Source organism: Macaca mulatta, chromosome 3 (assembly GCF_049350105.2).
Source record: "Macaca mulatta isolate MMU2019108-1 chromosome 3, T2T-MMU8v2.0, whole genome shotgun sequence".
Classification (NCBI taxonomy): Eukaryota; Metazoa; Chordata; class Mammalia; order Primates; family Cercopithecidae; genus Macaca; species Macaca mulatta.
In genome coordinates, this window is record NC_133408.1 from 98415336 (window position 1) to 98434745 (window position 19410).

At 47.9% G+C, this 19410-nt stretch overlaps 1 protein-coding gene across 3 annotated transcripts in view; it reads left to right on the top strand.

Annotated features, from left to right (window-relative positions):
- SCRN1 (secernin 1) overlaps window positions 1-19410 on the top strand; it is a 73226-nt gene that overhangs the window by 49905 nt on the left and 3911 nt on the right. For all 3 annotated transcript variants that reach the window (XM_077996972.1, XM_028845906.2, XM_015133781.3), the window contains 3 exons: window positions 1058-1252; window positions 4877-5042; window positions 16961-17141. In XM_077996972.1, coding sequence (XP_077853098.1) covers window positions 1058-1252; window positions 4877-5042; window positions 16961-17141 — 542 coding nt within the window. The remainder of the gene's footprint in view (window positions 1-1057; window positions 1253-4876; window positions 5043-16960; window positions 17142-19410) is intronic.

A 19410-nucleotide genomic window follows, 5' to 3' on the forward strand; every position in this document is an offset into this window, starting at 1 on the left:
CTTTCCTGTAGCTTGTAGTTTAGGTTCTTTATCTCCCTTCATTCTCCAAGAATTTGGAAAATCAGCATGCTCCCTGGAAGCAGCAAACAGGAATGGCCCTTTTAAGCTCGCGCTGATAACTTCCTAGTGTTTGTGCCCTAGACAGCATCTTGAAGCTGGAAGGCTGAGTTGTCCTGTGTGCATTTGCAGCTCAGGCTTCGAAGAAGACATAGCAAGCTGGCCAGCTGGTATGGAGAGTTTCTGGTCTAAGCCCTCATTCATCAAAGTGGAATATACTCAGAATGCAGGCATTTGTGATTCTAGACTTATTTAGTCACAGTTCTATTTTTATAAGAAAAAATTTCCCATAGATTTTTCAAACACATACACACACGCACACACACACTTTATCTCACACACACACACGTGCGCACACACATGTACCCAGACATACATATATTCATGAATATATTCAGTTATTTTAAAAAGATTCGTTATCATTGCCATGTGGTTTTCTAAATGTTGAGACCTGAAAAAAAAGTTGAATGAAGTATTTGATTTGTATTTTTTTTAAAAAAACCATATATATTTGGGCAAGAAGTGGGGATGTGAAGTGTTTTTTCAGGGAGAGGGCTTTCGATAGATGCGATAGAGCATTGCTGTAGAGGAACAGCCTCTCTATTATAGAGGACACTCTTATGGATGGCTAAGTCTTGTTAGCTCAGTACCTCTTTCAAAGCACCTGTCCCTTTTTTTGTGTGTAACTAATGAATGCTTGGGGCTTATTTAGCCAAAATGAAGAGCCTTACATATTTCCTCTTGATTATGCTTTTAAGATGGGTAAAGTGACGTTGCTCATTTAAAATGTGATAATGCCCGGTCAAGACTGGTCAGACCTTTTAGGAGGTCTCCTAGAAAGAGGCTCAATGATTGTCTGTTTCTCTCTTCAAAAATTAAATGGATTCCTCCCTGTGGTTAAAGTCAGTGTTTCAGGGAAAGGATTCCCTATAAATTTCCATTTCTTGATTAAGTCTTTATAAGTATATTTTTAACTAATGGGGCTTTGCACTCTCTGCAGAGGGAGTGAGGTGCATTTGCAATCGGCTTTCGCTCACCACTAAGATGGATGCAGAGCATCCGGAACTCAGGAGTTACGCTCAGAGCCAAGGTTGGTGGACAGGAGAGGGCGAGTTCAATTTTTCCGAAGTCTTTTCTCCAGTTGAGGATCATCTAGACTGCGGTGCTGGCAAAGACAGCTTAGAAAAACAAGAAGGTGAGTTAGTCTCTCCCTCACGATTCTCCTTCTCATAACCCTTTCTCTTGCAGCTGTTTCTGAGAACTTGTCTGAGCTTAGAAGGGTGAACAAAGAGGAATACAGAATAGCCCTTGTATGTAAAGACCAGCTTGTGCTAAAAGTCCCTGATGTGCAGGCAAGAAAACAACTTGTATTTATTTTTACATGGTGCTTCCTCATCCCTGGAGGTTTCCTGCTCCTACCCATGTTGTTCTCCTTTAATCTCTGATGTCATTGTGTTGCCTTTTGTAGTACTTATTGCAGCCATCCTCTTACATCACTAGTTATATATTTGACTCATCTTTCCCTGCTGCACTAGCCTGCTGGGTCTTAAGGGCAGAGGTGTTGTCTCTTACTCATCTAAGGGCCCCCTGTATAGTTTTTTGTTCCATGGACACTTGATGAGTTGAATTGTTGCCACTCCATCTGCCAACTAGTTACTAACTTTATTTATTTATTTATTTATTGAGACAGGGTGTCACTCTGTTGCCTAAGCTCAAGTGTGTTGGCACAATCTCGACTCACTGCAGCCTCCACCTCCTGAACTCACGTGATCCTCCCTCAGCTGCACCCCTGCTGCCATCCCAGTAGCTGGGACTACAAGCATGTGCCACCATTTCTGGCTAATTTTTTTTTTTTTTTGTAGAGACAGGGTCTCACGTTGTTGCCCAGGCTGGTCTGACACTCCTGGGCTCCAGGGATTTGCCCGCCTTGGCCTCCCAAAGTGCTGAGATTACAGGCCTAAGCCACCACACCCAGCCCCTAGTTATTAACTTAATCAGAATCCATATTTAGGTATATGTATGGTGACTAGATAGCTTCTTTCTTTTGTGTCTATGCGGAAATCCTTCCAAAAAACCCGCAACAGTCATTCTATATTTGTTGGTGATGCATGTATTTTATAAGCCAAAGTTCTGGATCATTTAGAACAGGGGTCAGCAAACTATGACCTGTTGGCAGCTGCCTGTTTTGAAAATAAAATTTTATTGGACTGTAGCCACACCCATTTATTTATATATTGTTTGGGGCGGCTTTCTCACTATAATGGCAGAGTTGAGCAGGTGCAACAGGAAAGTTTCAAAGGAAATTGTGTGGCCCATAAACCTGAAATATTTACTGTCAGGCCAGGTGCATGCTTGTAATCACAGTACTTTGGGAGGCTGAGGCAGAGGATCACTTGAGGCTAGGAGTTCAGTTTAAGACCAACCTGGGTAACTCAGCAAGACCTCATCTCTCCAAAGAAATGAACAAAATTAGCCAGACATGATGATGCGTGTCTATATGCGTGTCCAGCTCCTCAGGGGGCTGCGGTAGGAAGATTTTTTAAGCCCCGGGGTTCAAGGCTGCAGCGGGCTGTGATTGCACCACCTCACTCCAGTCTGGGTGACAGAGTGAGACCCTGTCTCTTTAAAAAAAAAAAAACAAAAAGGAAGGAAAATGTTTCCTGGCTCTTAATCTAGAACACTTTAGGACTTTTGCTATAGTACTTATGTAATATATTCTGGGTAGGAAGGTAAGAAAATATTCACTTTTAAATGAGAGCTTTAAAAAAATCAAAATTGTTTTAATTTAAAAAATCTAGCTGGATGAAAGATATTAAATAATGTTGCCAAAACATCAGCTGTAAATCTGATAAAGCCTTTAGGTCTGGCTACTAATTTACAGGAAATACAGAGGATAGAGGAACAAATACGCTATTTAATATAATAATTGCCAAGACCAGCTCGGCTGGGGAGAGCCTAACCCAGTGGCGCCAGAAGAATTAAAGACACACACACACAGAAATATAGAAGTGTGGAGTGGGAAATCAGGGGTCTCACAGCCTTCAGAGCTTTGAACAGAGATTTACCCATGAATTTATTGACAGCAAGCCAGTGATAAGCATTGTTTCTATAGATTATAGATAAACTAAAAGTATTAGATTAACTAAAAGTATTCCTTACGGGAAACAAAAGGGATGGGCCGAAATAAAGGGATGGGTCCGGCTAGTTATCTGCAGCAGGAGCATGTCCTTAAGGCACAGATCGCTCATGCTATTGCTTGTGGTTTAAGAATGCCTTTAAGCGGTTTTCCGCCCAGGGTGGCCCAGGTGTTCCTTGCCCTGATTCCCGTAAACCCACAACCTTACAGCGTGGGCGCCATGGTCACAGTGCTACAGAGATTTTGTTTATGGCCAGTTTTGGGGCCAGTTTATGGCTAGATTTCAGGGGGCCTGTTCCCAACAAATAATGCCATGAGGATGCCATCTGCAAAGCTTACACTGTGCGCAGCTACAGGAGAGATGACTCTGACAACTAAGATGCAAGCTGAGTGGGTGCAGTGGCTCATGCCTGCAATCCAAGCACTTTGGGAGGCCCATGGAGGGTGGATCACTTGAGGCCAGGAGTTCAAGAGCAGCCTGGCCAACATAGTGAAACCTCATCTCTACCAAAAAAATACAAAAATTAGCCAGGCGTGGTGGTGCATGCCTATAGTCCCAGCTACTGGGGAGGCTGAGGTGGGCGAATCACTTGAACCTGGGAGGTGGAGGTTACGGTGAGCCGAGATTGCACCATTGCACTCCAGCTGGGGGGACAGAGCCAGACTCCGTCTCAAAAAAAAAAAGATGCAAGGGGAAAAAACAAGAGGCAGACGTTTCCAATTCTGATTGATTCCAATTCAAATCAATAGGCTCATTTATAAGACAATGAGGAAATCTGAACACTGGACAGCTGAAGCAATCAAGGATTTGTTGTTAATATTTCTAGGTATGACATGTAAGTAGAGATTTATAAAGAGGATGTGAATGTGCCAACAAACCTTCTCTCCATGTGATGCTTCAATTCCATCATGGTGAACACAGACTGAAATAGTGTTTTAACAAATTATAACCCAGGGGAAGTTGTAGAAATGGGATCTCATGTAATCAAGGATTTGTTTATCTGTTTATCTGTGGTCACAGCCAACAGTCCTAATGGCTCTGAATATTCTAAATGCCTCTCTGTGCATATATTTCCCACTGCAGAGAGGACATTCTCCAAATAGAGTATTGACTCTGACCAGCAAGAGTTTATGGGAGCGAGCTTGGTGGACTGTGCGTAGTAGATTGTGCATACTTTCTTGTGGATGTCTATTGAGTTATTGTACTGATTGAGGTACAGCTAAATGCTGTAACAAAGACACCCCACATTAACGTGGCTTAAAGAAAATAGTAGGTTATTTCTCTCCCATTTTACAGTTCAGGTATATATGACCAGTCCATGGCTGGTTACTGTGACTCAACACAGGAATTCCATTTGTGGTCCACTTGTTTGCATCTCCTAGTTGGCAGGAAGGGAGAAAATACAAACAAAAGGCAAACATACCTTGTTTTTAGGTGTGATGAGGAATTGCACACATTGTTTCTGCTTGCCTCCTATTGATCAACATTTATCACACGGCCATATATAGTCACAAGGGAAGTGGGGAAATAGACTCTGTAGTTTGGTAATTACAGTCCCAGATATAATTTCAGAGTTTTTATTACTAAAAAGAGAACAGAGTGAATGGATTTTAGTTAGTGGCCCGCCACAGTTTTGTGTTGTATCTACTCTTTCCATTTGTCTGTCTTTCGTGTTTTTGCAGAAAGCATCACAGTGCAGACTATGATGAACACCTTACGGGACAAAGCCAGTGGAGTGTGCATAGACTCCGAGTCTTTCCTCACCACAGCCAGTGGAGTGTCTGTCCTGCCGCAGAATAGAAGCGCTCCGTGCATTCACTACTTCACTGGGACCCCCGATCCTTCCAGGTTTGTCCGAGGCCTGGTCACGTAGGGAGAACATGAGTGCTTCCCTTGAAAGCTCATTCAGCAAGTACGTAGTAAGTGCCTGACCATGTCCTCCCCTTGGATAACAAAGTCACATTTTTCAGTCAGCCTCATTGTGGGCAGTGTAGCACCAAGGGCTTTGATTAAGTGAATTCCTTGGTTTTAGTCACATAGTATTTATGACAGTCAAGGAATCTAGTAGTTCTTTTAAATTTATTAGGTTGGTGCAAAAGTAATTGTGGTCCTTACCATTACTTTTGCACCAACCTAATATCAAATATTTACTGAGTATATATCATGGGCCAAGCATTGTGTGGTACATGAGGGATACAGAAATGAACAAAACACAGCGAGACAGAGAGATGTGGGAATGCTCATGATTTATCAGAACAACCAGTTCCTGTGAGTTAGAGAATAAAACAGTTCAGAGGCAATACAGATGGAGGTAACTTCACGTGTACTGGCCCCTCTTTAAGACATTGTGGTTTAGGGGGTTGCTTTCTGCCCTTGTGCTTCAGCAAAAAGGCAGCATTACACAGGGATAAAGAACGCAGCCTCTAGAATGGCCTGCCAGGATTTTGAATCCGACCTCTGCCCCATAGTAGCTGAATAAGTTATTTCACCTCTCTAAGCTTCAGTTTCTGTATTTGTACAATGGGGATAATACCAGCTCCTACCTTTACATGCTTGTTGGGAGGATTAAATGAGATAATCCAAGTCAATACATAGTAGATTTTACGATTATTTATGAAGACGATCTCTGATCTCCTAGGCAGACAGCAGCGCCTCTCCCCAGGAACATTCTGTCATGTATATCAGGAATCACGTCATCAGTAGCTTAGAACCACCTGTCCAGTGGTTTCTAGATCTGTTCATTGCTAGAATCACTTGGAGGAGTTTTCAAAAAATACAGGTTCCTTGACTGAAACCTATTGTATGAGAATCTTTGAGGTGGACCTAGGAATCTGTCAGGTAAGTCTGGATCCTCAGCCTGGAAGGCTCTAGAAGGCTGCCTATTCCAGTAGGTTCTCTGGTGTTTTTTTGGGTGTTCCATTGGCTGATCATCATTATCACTGTCTGAAAGTCAGCTTGTTAAACCTTTGAATCTGCTTCCAGGGTATTTGCTGGTATTACATTTCATTCGTTTTGCAGCTGAAAATATTTATTCTCCTTTTACTGTTTCAGGAATATAAGACAATGATTGCATCTTGCTAGGGACTGATTCTTAGATGCCTCAGGGGAAAAGTGAAGCGCCTCTTGTGACTCTTTGGCCTCATTTTTAAACTACTGCCAATGTCAATAGATCTTTCTAACCAGACCTGACTGGGGAACTCAGTATTAGCTGTTCTTAGTTTTTCATTCACTCGTTCATTCAACAAACGCTAAGCACCTACTGTGTACCAAATATTATGTTTGTTGTATACCATGGATGAAGTGTGTACAAGGAAAATGGTGGCACAAATGAGATGATGAAGGGGAAAGCTTCACAGAGGACGGAGCTCTTGAGCACTGGGCGTTGTGGGAAGAGTAGGGGTTCGTTAGGTAGAAAGCAGGAACAGCAGTCTGGGTGGAGAGGACGGCACGTGCAAAGGCAGAGAGGCATGAAACCACATGACCACGGGCTAGAGCCGTGCATCCTCCCAGAGATGGTGCTGGTCACTAGGTGCCCATTGCTCCTCTACCCCCAGCCCCTCTGTGAAACAAACCCAGCACCCTCCCGTGGCACCCCTGTCAGCCTTTATCAGTGAGCCTCAACTGCTCGACGCTGCTCCTGGCAGCCTCTCAGGAGGCTCCTCCTGTGTGAGTCCAGTTGCTATTCCCTTGATTTTGTCTCCCAGTTCTGAATCCTTGGGCTCCATGGCTGTACCTTCTACCCACTTTTTGGCCCAGCGGATTTGGGGCTCCGTCTTCCCCTTGTGTCTGGGCCTCCCTCCTCGTGAACTGTGACCTAGTTTGCTCCCCTAATGCTAGTGGCTCAGTAGCCCCTTGTGAGGACCCTGCTGGGTGACAGGGGTACATACCGACATTTGGAGTTCTATTTTCAGGTGTCTGGGATGCTCTGCGAAAGTGTTTGGGCATGGCTTTTTAGGGAACAGGAGCCTTTCAAAGAGTGGGTTGAGCTGAACCAACTCCTGTTGTTCCTGATGTCTCAGATACCAGCTCTAACTGTGCTCAGGAGACAGGGCCTTGTGAGCCCAGGATACCGATACAAAGGAACTCCACTTCCTAGGCTGAAGGACACAGCCTAATCCAGTTGTAAAAATGGCTGGGCAGTAGCCTTCTGATAGTTAAAATGAAAAATTTTAAGTGCTTTTAAAAGAAAATTATTCATGGTTAAATTAATTTCAAAGACCTTGTGTTATAGAAGATAAAGACCCTTCTGGAAGACATTCATTATTATCTTCCATGGTAAAAGAGCTGCATTTCCCACCGTGACTGTAGAACTGTCATACGTTGTTATTCTTTCTATTCAACATTTCAGTGTTTCTCTGTAATTGAGCATGCTCGACTTATTGTATTTTGTCAGCAAGAAACATAATTACCTTTTCTTAGATTTTTAGGCAAGAAAATTAGGGAGATTTTGGCTTCTGTTAATGCTAAAAATGTTAGAAATCGCTTCATAGTAGCGGACTTGGAAAAGAACCACACTTTAGTCTTTACCCTTCCCAGTTAATGTTAAAACCAAAAAACATGATCTTCCTGTTGTCTGCCTGCCTGGACACTTCTCTGTCCTTTTCTCACTGTATTAATTATAGATCTTTTCCTTGAAATGATTTGCGCTCACATCCTCTTTTCCCCTCCCCTCCCTCCCTCCTTCCCTCCCTCCTACTATGTGCTAGGTACTATGTAAGGTTGAGAGGTGGAAGGAGATGTTGAAGGCAGAGTTTGAATGCTTGAGGGAGATGCAGAAGTTCTTCACTTAATAATATTGAGAAGGCAAATTCCATCACATCAACACTGTGCGGAGTCAGTGTGTGCCACAGTCGTTCAAAGAGTGACACCGATTGGCCTTAGTGTACTGGTTCTGACCTTTGGAAACCATTTCCTAGGAAGCCAGCACTTGTTAAAGCTTCTTTGATGTGAAGAATTGGAGGGGGGAGGAGTAGAGAAGTACCTTAGCATTGTGAGACAATGTAAATTCGGAGTCTTACAGTGTGCTGGAACCACGGAGAACTGATTGTGAAGAGAGCCTCTCTTCCCAACTCCACATGTGGTGATGTCATTGGCCCCTTGAAATGGGCCACAGTGGGGGTGTTTACACTACAGAAATTGGCAAATGCCATAAATCTGAGCTAATTTTTTCAGAGATGTAGTTGTTAGACCAGTAAACCACTGAGAGGCCCCCACATGCAGGAGAATACACAAATGAATACTCAAGATACAGGCCAGGTGTGGCCGCTCACGCCTGTAATCCCAGCACTTTGGGAGGCCAAGGTGGGTGAATCGCTTGAGGTCAGGAATTCCAGACCAGCCTGGCCAACATGGCGAAACCCTGTCTCTACTAAAAAAAAATACAAAAATTAGCCAGGCGTGGTGGCGCGCGCCTGTAATTCCAGCTACTCTGGAGGCTGAGGCAGGAGAATCACTTGAACCTGGGAGGCAAATGGTGCAGTGAGCTGAGATTGAGCCACTGCACTCCAGCCTGGGTGACAAAGTGAGACTCTGTCTCTAAAATAAAATAATAAAATAAATACTCAAGATACAGGATGGGTAAACCAGAAGGCGGGGAGAACGTAGAAGTTCTAAGAAAATAGCGTGTCTGAGCCACTTTAACTAGTGGCAGGGTGCTGGAGAGATGCCAGGACATTCCCCTCCACCCCACCTCCTTACTTATGTGTGCGTTTTCTGTGTTTCTTCCTCTTCTCCTCTCAGTGTACTCATCTTTTTTTCTCTTTTTTGAGATGGAGTCTCACTCTGTTACCTAGGCTGGAGTGCAGTGGTGCGATCTTGGCTCACTGCAACCTCCGCCTCCTGGGTTCAAACAATTCTCCTGCTTCAGCCTCCTGACTAGCTGGGACTATAGGCACCCACTATCACACCCGGCTAATTTTTTATTTTTAGTAGAGATGGGGTTTCACCATGTTGGCCAGGCTGGTCTCGAAGTCCTGACCTCAGGTGATCCACCTGCCTCTGCCTCCCCAAGTGCTGGGCCACTGTACTAATCTTGAGAAGTTAAATTGAGAAGTTAAAATGGCCAAGACATTACCATCTAGATAATTCAAATGTCAGAAACAGCTTTTTGTTACTGGAGCAAACATTATGAGCCTTGGTCAGCATGACTCATGCAGCCTTTGGAGCCACGTGGGGCACAGCCTGCACGGATAGACACAGAGCCGAAGGCCCTAGGCTACGTGGTGCCTACCCCTCCAATTCCATTCTGAATTCTTCCAACACCAGTCGTCTCCTCTCTCTGTCCTACACGTTTGACTTTTCAAAACTTCCCAGAGCCTCTGAATCCAGCCCGCTATCCTTAAGGCTGTTCAGTGCTTCAAAAGTACTAGTTCTCTTTCCCTTTAAAATGGAAACTCCCTTCATGGATTAGTTCTGCTTTCAGCCAGGTGTGACTTTAAACTTTTTTTTTTTTTTTTGGTTTATTTTAATTTTTGTGGGCACATAGAAAGTGTGTATGTTTATGGGACCCAGGTGTGACTTTGACTCTATGATTAAAGTCGCTCACAGTGAAGCTGGAATAAACATAGATGAACCACTCTGAGGGGCACCTGCGTTTTTGAGAGAAACTTGGTATTGCAGGTTTATTTGAGATTGGTTCAAATGTGGGCAGCTTCCTCTGAACAGGGGTTTATGTGTTGTTCTTTCTGTGCTAACTCTGCTCCGTAGATTTGCCAGGAACTCCAGGTCACAGGATCAGCTTGGTTTGTTGTTTAGAGAATTTCTGCATCTTCAGTAAGAGCAGAGCCATGTTTGAGGACAACACTGTTGGCTAGCCACTGATATTAAATTATAAATTCTAAAGCACAAGAAGCATTTTATTTTTCTGCAGTAGTGCAAGGTGTATGGAAAAACTAACAGAAGAATATAAGAGTGAGAGGTAGTGGGGAAAACTGACCTTGCATTTAGATCTGAATTTACTTCTAGATCTGCCACTTAGTAGGAATGTGATTTTGGACAAAGCACTTAGCTTCTGTGAGCCTCAGTCATCTCATATGTATAATGGGACAGAAATGTTTGCCCTTCTTTGTTCACTGCTGTATCCCTAGTACCTAGAACAGCATCTGGTACTCCGCCAGGACTCAACACATATTTGCTGAATGAATGAATGAATGAATAAGAGTACCATGAGAATTGAATGCAGATGCTTTGAGAATTATGCTGTGCTATAAAATGTTAGAGATTTTCATGATAATGTTGCTGTTCTTCCAAAATGAGAAAACAAATGATTGGAAAATAGTTTTTTTGCATTGGCATGCTGCCTCCCTCACAAGGCTTTAGAGGGAAAAAGGGACAGATGAGGGAACGGTGTGTCCAGTGGAGTATGTTTCTTGGCGGTGCCTCACATTGTCACTCAAGGCTAAAATTCTGCAGATCTCTGCAGCGGAGCTTACATGGCCACGCTGTGCATCATGTCATGGGACTGTGTGCCTCAGCCCTTAGATTCGTCTTCGTGAGAGCTGAAGGCTGTAGGGAGGCTTCCTTTAGTGTTGCTCGTGGTCTCATTAGTTTAACTGCCCTCACAAGGTCCCTTTAAAGTAGCTCAGCCAGCTCTGAACCTCCTCATGAACTGGCTGCTGGGCTGCGCCTCGCCATTGGAAGCACTTTGTCCTTTGGGCCCATCAGCTTGTATTCCTGTCACACCACACCACAGAAGGCTGAGTGACTGGGGCAAATTCCCAACCCAGGGTTTGGTGACTTTTCCGAAGGTCGGTCTGAGAGTCAGCCCTGAGGACAGAGGCGCAATCAGCCTTCTGGAGCCTTTTCAGTTGTGTTCCGCATCCAAGCCGTCCACGGGACACTCAGGGGCATCCCATGCATGTGATGCAGTGGGCCCCATCCTGGTCAGGTGGGCTGGACACGGTTGGGTGTATCTGCTAATTGTATGTGGTGGAGACAGTGGGTGTATCTGTTAATGGGCTTTTATTAATTCAAGTAGCATTTAAGAAGCTACCATCTGTGGCTCACCTGTGGGAAAATGTCAGAGTATCTCCTTATCTATTTGGAATTCTAAGTGTGATTTTCTGTAAAGATTGGCAAGAAATCAAAACATTGGGGAACCACTGAGTTACCCCCGTTCCCCTTTTCTGGGTACATAGACACAAATGATGAAACCTGAATTATAGATAATTTCCACATCCTGGTTTAAACAAATATTAATATTGCAATTATTATCATCTATAATTTTTGTTAATATTTTATGTAGTTATTTTTTAGATATCCTTATTTATTAGTTATATAATTTATTCAATCTCAAGCTTTTAACCACCTCAATACATTTAGGCTTTATATTTTTTATTAGTTGAATATATTAAACTTTGAAAAAATCTTTGGAGAGCTTTGGCTGCTTTAGAATATTTTGGGAACCTCCTCATATTTATTATGTATTCTTTTTAAACTAAAATGGCTAGATAAGAGGGACAAACTTACGGTATCTCTTCTCTTAGAAAAGCCACCAGACACCCTCATTGTTTAACCTCTCCATTCCAGTTAGCTTGGGGTGGGTTTTAAAGTTACATCACATAGGGCATTCTGAGTTTTCACTATGCGTTTATCCTCTATTGGATACAGAAGACCATGACTATGGTTAGCATGAGCTTACTGAAGCTGGCATCACCAGTTTACAAGCTTCATGACAGAAATAGAAATAAACTAGTTGTAGAAGTTGGGAGGGACTGTTGCGATCACTGTAGTCAGACGAGAGCCAGAGAGGGAAAACCATGGGCCTACGGTGGGTCAGAGGCAGAGCAGGGACTCACACCCCCGTTCCAAGTCCCAGCCCAGTTACCTGCCCTCCTCTGCGGGAGGTAGCTCCGCCCAGCGGTGCTGCCAGGCTGTCCCCTTCCCTCACTTCTTGGCATGGCTTTCCCAAGGGGTTCTGTGTCAGAAGAGACCTGAGATGCGCAGTAAGGGAAGCACTGAGGTTTTAGGGGTGAAATGGCAGGTTTCCTGATGAAGATACTGCTCCCATTGGGTTTGGAGTGGGCTTTGGAGTGGCATGGGGATTGAATGAAGTAGCATTGCCTGGTGCCTGCTCAGTGGGCTCCGCTGGAGGGTGTGGTCGCAGTTCCCTTGGCTGCCAGGTGTTGAGCCTGCACCAGTCCCACTGTGAAGCCTACCAGCCCAGGTGGGAGTCTTGGCTCTGCCCAGTTCTGCCCAGCGCAGGGCCCTGGAGCTGAGAAGATGAGAACCGAGCTGACTGGGCTGCTGGGCGGGAGCCGCGGGCCTGTCCACCACTGAAGGGTCTCTGTGCCAGCCAAGGAGGCTGATGCTGCTGATGTGACGTGCACTGACTTCCCAGGAAACCCCTAGTGCTGTCTGGTCCTGAAGGGTAGGATGCCTGCCTGTTGTGAGGCAGTCCTGCTGTCAGAGCCCAGAGGTAGCCTGGAGGCAGCTGGTTGTGGATGACTAGGCGTGCTCTCTCCTGGCCCTCCTCCTCCCCACTGCTCCATTGCCCTCTTTCAGTGAGCGCTCCATCTGCAGCCCTTTTGCAGAATCAACTGACTCACCAATTAGAGAATTCAATTTCATGTAGTCAAAATTGGTTTAAACAGTTTTATGTTTTGCAATAATTCCTTTTTCATATTCAACAGCCATTCATTCAACACTCAGTGGAGGGGTAGAGCAATCATTTATTTTCAGGGGCTGTAGGAAGTGGAAGTGTGTGTTCCTTCTGTGCAAGGGTAGTTCCCCTGTGTCTTTAGGGGGGACTTCTTTTGATGATGGCTGGGGAGGGAAGGTTCTTGGCAGGGCTTGACTTTGAGCAGGTGGGTGCAGCCTGGCATGCCTTGTGCTTCCCAGTGGATCGGAGGATGGGCCCAGTCTCCAATTATATTTACGTCACCTATAGAGAACAGCAGAGTACTTGACACTAGTCCTCAACTAGTGCCACTCAGTTCACCAGCTTGGGGTACGAAGGTCTTACTGCTTTTAATACTGAAATTAAATTAGTCTGGGCCCCAATTTTGCATATTGTGATCAGTGTCTTTCTTTTCTCACTTGAGACTCCTGTCCCATGGCAACATCAGGAAGCTAACCTAAGAGAGTACATCTCATTACTGTTGTGTTTTTAGTAGTGCTCTTCAGACTTGGATATGTCATGAATCCACAGGGATCTTGTTAAAAATGCAGATTCTGATTCAGCAGGACAGGGTGGGGCCTGAGGTTCTGTAGCCAATACTGTTGCTGCAAGTCCAAGAACAAAATTGGGTAGCAAGGGTTACTGGCTCCCAGTCCCTTTTCAGGTCATGGCATACCTGAATATAGTTTTGTTTGTTTGTTTTTGAGACAGAGTCTCGCTCAGTCACCCAGGCTGGAGTGCAATGGCATGATCTCGGCTCACTGTAGCCTCTGCCTCCCAGGTTCCAGCGATTCTCCCATCTCAACCTCCTGAGTAGCTGGGATTACAGGAGCACTCCACCACATCTGGCTAATTTTTAAAAAATTTTTAATAGAAACGGGGTTTTACCATGTTGGCCAGGCTGGTCTCGAACTCCTGACCTCAAGTGATCTGCCTTCCCCAGCCTCCCAAAACGCTGGGATTACAGGTGTGAGCTACCACACCTGGCCCGTACCTGAAAATATTAATACCTGTGTGGCACACTGGCAAGGCTGCCCTGGCTTCCTCGAGCCCCAGATGCCCCAGAGCTGAGGGAATCAACATCTTAGCTCACCTCTAGCCCACTTGAGGTACCCGGGATGAGCCACAGTGCACCTGTTGAGAGGAGAAAAAAATGTCCAAATCTGACAAATCTAGCCTGTGCATATGGGGCACGTATGGGGAGTTCCTTCTCTCCTGCTGTTATTGCAGGTGCTGCCGCATGGTACAGCTGAAAACAGGCAATCCTTGGGACCCAGAGGTGCCCATGCCTGCCGGGAGCAGCCCTCTCATCCAGCAGTGTTTCCTCTGGGTGTAGGGAGGGTGAGATAAGTCTGTCTCCCCGGTGTTACAGTCAGCTGTATTGGCCCCTCACCCGGTTGGCCTGGGATCCCAGGCCACAGCTGTTTATATGCGTGGCTCTCGTGTGTGTGTGTGTGTGTGTGTGTGTGTGTGTGGTGATGTGTCCTAGACTTGCACAAGTACACACACATGCAGGCATGCGCACAGCCATTTTCCTGAAGATAACATCCATCCTGCCTGAGAACTGAATTGAAGAGAGCCGGAGGGCATTAGCTACCTGCTGTGCCCTGTGCTAGCTCTCTCACAACCGGACTTCTGTGTGGTGCGCACCCTCCAAGGCCTCTTCTGTCATCTTTCTTACTCTGTGCCCTCCTTGGGTCTGTCAGAGATAGTCCATAGATTTTTCAGTAAGGTAGAACCTCAGAAGAAACTAAAAACAAATCCAAACCAAAAGACCCTTCCTTTCTTAGAGGCTCCTTCTCAGACCACAGTTTAAAAAAAAAAAAAAAAAAGGCAAACCTCTTGCTCAGCTAGATGGCTCCTTGCACCGTTTCTCAGAACACTGTTTGCCTCACTTTTTATTGCTAAAAGAGTCCTCTCAAATGGTTCAGAACAAAGGAAGTCTGTTTTGATGTCTCTTTACTGTAAGTAGAGGAATTTGCAGCTTGTAAATGACTGCTAGTTTTACTAAAATAGCGACTAAAACATGCAGTTATGTCTCTCCTGGCACCCACCCACCCACCCATCACCCACACCCACCACCCACCACCCACCCACCCATCACCCACACCCACCACCCACCACCTCCCACCCACCCATCACCCACACCCACCACCCACCACCCACCCAGCCATCACCCACACCCACCACCCACCACCTCCCACCCACCCATCACCCACACCCACCACCCACCACCCACCCACCCATCACCCACACCCACCACCCACCACCCACCCACCCATCACCCACACCCACCACCCACCACCTCCCACCCACCCATCACCCACACCCACCACCCAACACCCACCCACCCATCACCCACACCCACCACCCACCACCCACCCACCCATCACCCACACCCACCACCCACCACCTCCCACCCACCCATCACCCACACCCACCACCCAACACCCACCCAGCCATCACCCACACCCACCACCCACCACCTCCCACCCACCCATCACCCACACCCACCACCCACCACCCACCCACCCATCACCCACACCCACCACCCACCACCTCCCACCCACCCATCACCCACACCCACCACCCACCTCCCACCCACCCATCACCCACACCCACCACCCACCACCTCCCACCCACCCATCACCCACACCCACCACCCACCACCCACCCAGCCATCACCCACACCCACCACCCACCACCACCCACCCACCCATCACCCACACCCACCACCCACCTCCCACCCACCCATCACCCACACCCACCACCCACCACCTCCCACCCACCCATCACCCACACCCACCACCCACCTCCCACCCACCCATCACCCACACCCACCACCCACCACCTCCCACCCACCCATCACCCACACCCACCACCCACCACCCACCCAGCCATCACCCACACCCACCACCCACCACCTCCCACCCACCCATCACCCACACCCACCACCCACCACCCACCCACCCATCACCCACACCCACCACCCACCCACCCATCACCCACACCCACCACCCACCACCTCCCACCCACCCATCACCCACACCCACCACCCACCTCCCACCCACCCATCACCCACACCCACCACCCACCACCTCCCACCCACCCGTCACCCACACCCACCACCCACCACCCACCCAGCCATCACCCACACCCACCACCCACCACCTCCCACCCACCCATCACCCACACCCACCACCCACCACCCACCCACCCATCACCCACACCCACCACTCACCACCTCCCACCCACCCATCACCCACACCCACCACCCACCACCTCCCACCCACCCATCACCCACACCCACCACCCACCACCCACCCACCCATCACCCACACCCACCACCCACCACCTCCCACCCACCCATCACCCACACCCACCACCCACCCAGCCGTCACCCACACCCACCACCCACCACCCACCCACCCATCACCCACACCCACCACCCACCACCTCCCACCCACCCATCACCCACACCCACCACCCACCACCTCCCACCCACCCATCACCCACACCCACCACCCACCACCCACCCACCCATCACCCACACCCACCACCCACCACCTCCCACCCACCCATCACCCACACCCACCACCCACCACCCACCCAGCCATCACCCACACCCACTACCCACCACCCACCCACCCATCACCCACACCCACCACCCACCACCTCCCACCCACCCATCACCCACACCCACCACCCACCACCTCCCACCCACCCATCACCCACACCCACCACCCACCACCCACCCACCCATCACCCACACCCACCACCCACCACCTCCCACCCACCCATCACCCACACCCACCACCCACCACCCACCCACCCATCACCCACACCCACCACCCACCACCCACCCACCCATCACCCACACCCACCACCCACCACCTCCCACCCACCCATCACCCACACCCACCACCCACCACCTCCCACCCAGCCATCACCCACACCCACCACCCACCCAGCCATCACCCACACCCACCACCCACCCACCCATCACCCACCACCCACCCATCACCCACACCCACTACCCACCACCTCCCACAAGTTGGCTTGGGCAATGTTTGCTGAATAAAAGGATAGTCTCTGGGTGTTCCTGGGCCCCAACCTCTGCCTGGCTGAAGTGTCTCTCCTTCCTCTCCAGATCCATATTCAAGCCTTTCATCTTTGTGGATGACGTAAAACTTGTCCCCAAGACACAGTCTCCCTGTTTTGGGGATGACGACCCTGCCAAAAAGGAGCCTCGGTTCCAGGAGAAGCCAGACCGCCGGCATGAGCTGTACAAAGCCCACGAGTGGGCACGTGCCATCCTCGAAAGTGATCAGGTGAGCTTGCATGAGGGCCACGGAGGCGGAGGCGGGTGGGCCAGGTCAGCGAGGAAGGAGGCAGGGAAGCAGATGACAAGCGAGACCCCCCCCACCCATCCAGTGTGGCCAGGCTCCTCCCAGAGGCCAGGTTCCTGGGGCCTTTCCTAGAAAGCTGGTGTTCATTTTCCTGCCCAGCCTCTTGAAACCAAATAAGACAAAGCTTCTCCTTCTCACGTTATTCTGGAACTCAGCAGGCTGAGTATCTTACCTACATTTACTGTTTACATAGGAATAATAGGAATATGCAGTACAGTAGGGATAACTGTTACATACTGTGTAAAATTATTTATGTACTTTCAGGGGTAAAAAGTTGTATTTGCTGGCAACATTTTATTTAAAGATACAATGATATGTTGTTTCAAAAAAGTTCTGGAGATGGCTGGTGGTGCTGGTCGTACAACATTGTGAATGAGTTTAATGCACTGAACTGTACGTTTTAAAGTTTTTAAATGGTAAATTTTATGTTATAATACATATGTTTTACCATAGTACAAACATAGTTTTAGAAAATATTCTCGTATTCCTAGGGTTTTGGTTTTTTGGTTTTTTTTTTTGTATTTTTAGTAGGGACAGGGTTTCACCATGTTGGCCAGGCTGGTCTTGAACTCCTGAGCTCAAGCGATCCGCCTGCTTCTGCCTCCCAAAGTGCTGGGATTACAAGCATGAGCCTCTAGGCCCGGCCTCATATTCCTAGTTTTAAAAAAGAAGTAGTAATCCTTCAAAGTGCAGCTCTCCCCAGTCCCGTACCTTTGGTTAATAAAGTGATAAGTCATCAATTCAAACAAGAAAACCCCCACAGCACGTTCCACAGCACCCAGTGTGTCCACAGCAGCCACCCCGATGGACTTGATATAAAATTCAAGCCTGTATTTTGCTGAAGAGAGGAAGAAGGAATGTGTTTGTTAGACACTCATCAGTTTTCCCCAACTATTTATGTAACTGCTTTTAATAGGTAGGTCCAAATTGGCCTGAAGGGCCAGAAAGGAGGACCTTTTGTATAAATTGGTGCTGTGGATGGGGTGAGCCTCTTGCATTTGACATGGTGGACTATAGAAAAAGGGTATCAAGAGGGAAACCCAAGCAGTCCATCCAGATGAATGCAGACAGCATCTCTGAGAAGGGCTGTCTCACTTTTCTGAGAGCTTGGCCTGCTCTTCCACAGAAGAGACCATTAAACACGTAAAGGTCGCCCAGGTATTTTACATCTCTTCTCCCCACCAGCCTGCAAAGCCTGGCAGAAGATGGCAAGCATGCATGCTGCCACTGCATTCAACTGCGCTTTCTCCAGGGCTGTCCACAGTAGCTCCTGACGGTGCTTATGTTCTTGGTGGATGGCCGTAAGCCCCACGTAGATGAAAACTGTCGCTGTGTGGTGGATATTTGGTTAATTAGAATGAAGAGGTAGAAAGGACTGTGTGTTCAAAGAGATGAGACTGCTGAGGCTGGTGGGTTTTGAAATTTAGAAACGACTCTCAGGTGGAGTCACGGGACGCTGCATGGCGCAGTGGTGGGCGGGTGGTGAGAGCAGCTTCTCAGTTCTGGGACTCGTGGGGCAAATGGAAGCTTTCACTATCATTTGCCGTAAATGAGTGAGTCCCATGGAAGAAGTGAACTCACCATCTCAGAAAAAGAGTGAACAGGGGAGAGACATGGCACCTGTTTATTCATTGATCCATGGTTTTTTTTCATTCGATGAACATTTTTTGAGAGTGCCCTCCCAGTCACTGGAGGATAGAAATGAGCCTGGTTCCCATCCAAGGGGCCACAGCTGCAGAGGCAAGCCAGCACAAGGTGGGAGACAGCGCCCATGGCAGGGGGAATGGTGTGGCACTGTGCGGGGAAGAGGAAAGGCTTTGCAAGGAGACTGAAGATGGGTGCACGTCGACCAAGCGCTGAGGAAGGGGACGGCCCTCCAGAGGGCAGGGCCACCTGTGCAGGGGCGAGACAGCATCAGAGGCCAGAGGGCTGCAGTGAATTCAGTCCAGCTGAGGAGTAGGGAGATGCAGGGGAAGCATTCCCTCAGTGTCACTCTGGGATCTGAGCTTTGTCCTAAAGGCAGCAGGAAGCTGTGCAAGTGTTCTAAGTCAGGCAGTGACATAACCACACTGGCATTCTAGAACAATCCCTGCGGCAGTCGTGTGAGAAACGGAGTGTGAGGAGGACAGGACCTTGAGCAGGAAGCCAGCTGGCCCCCTAGAGGCTTTCAGTGTCTGCTGCAATGCCCCCC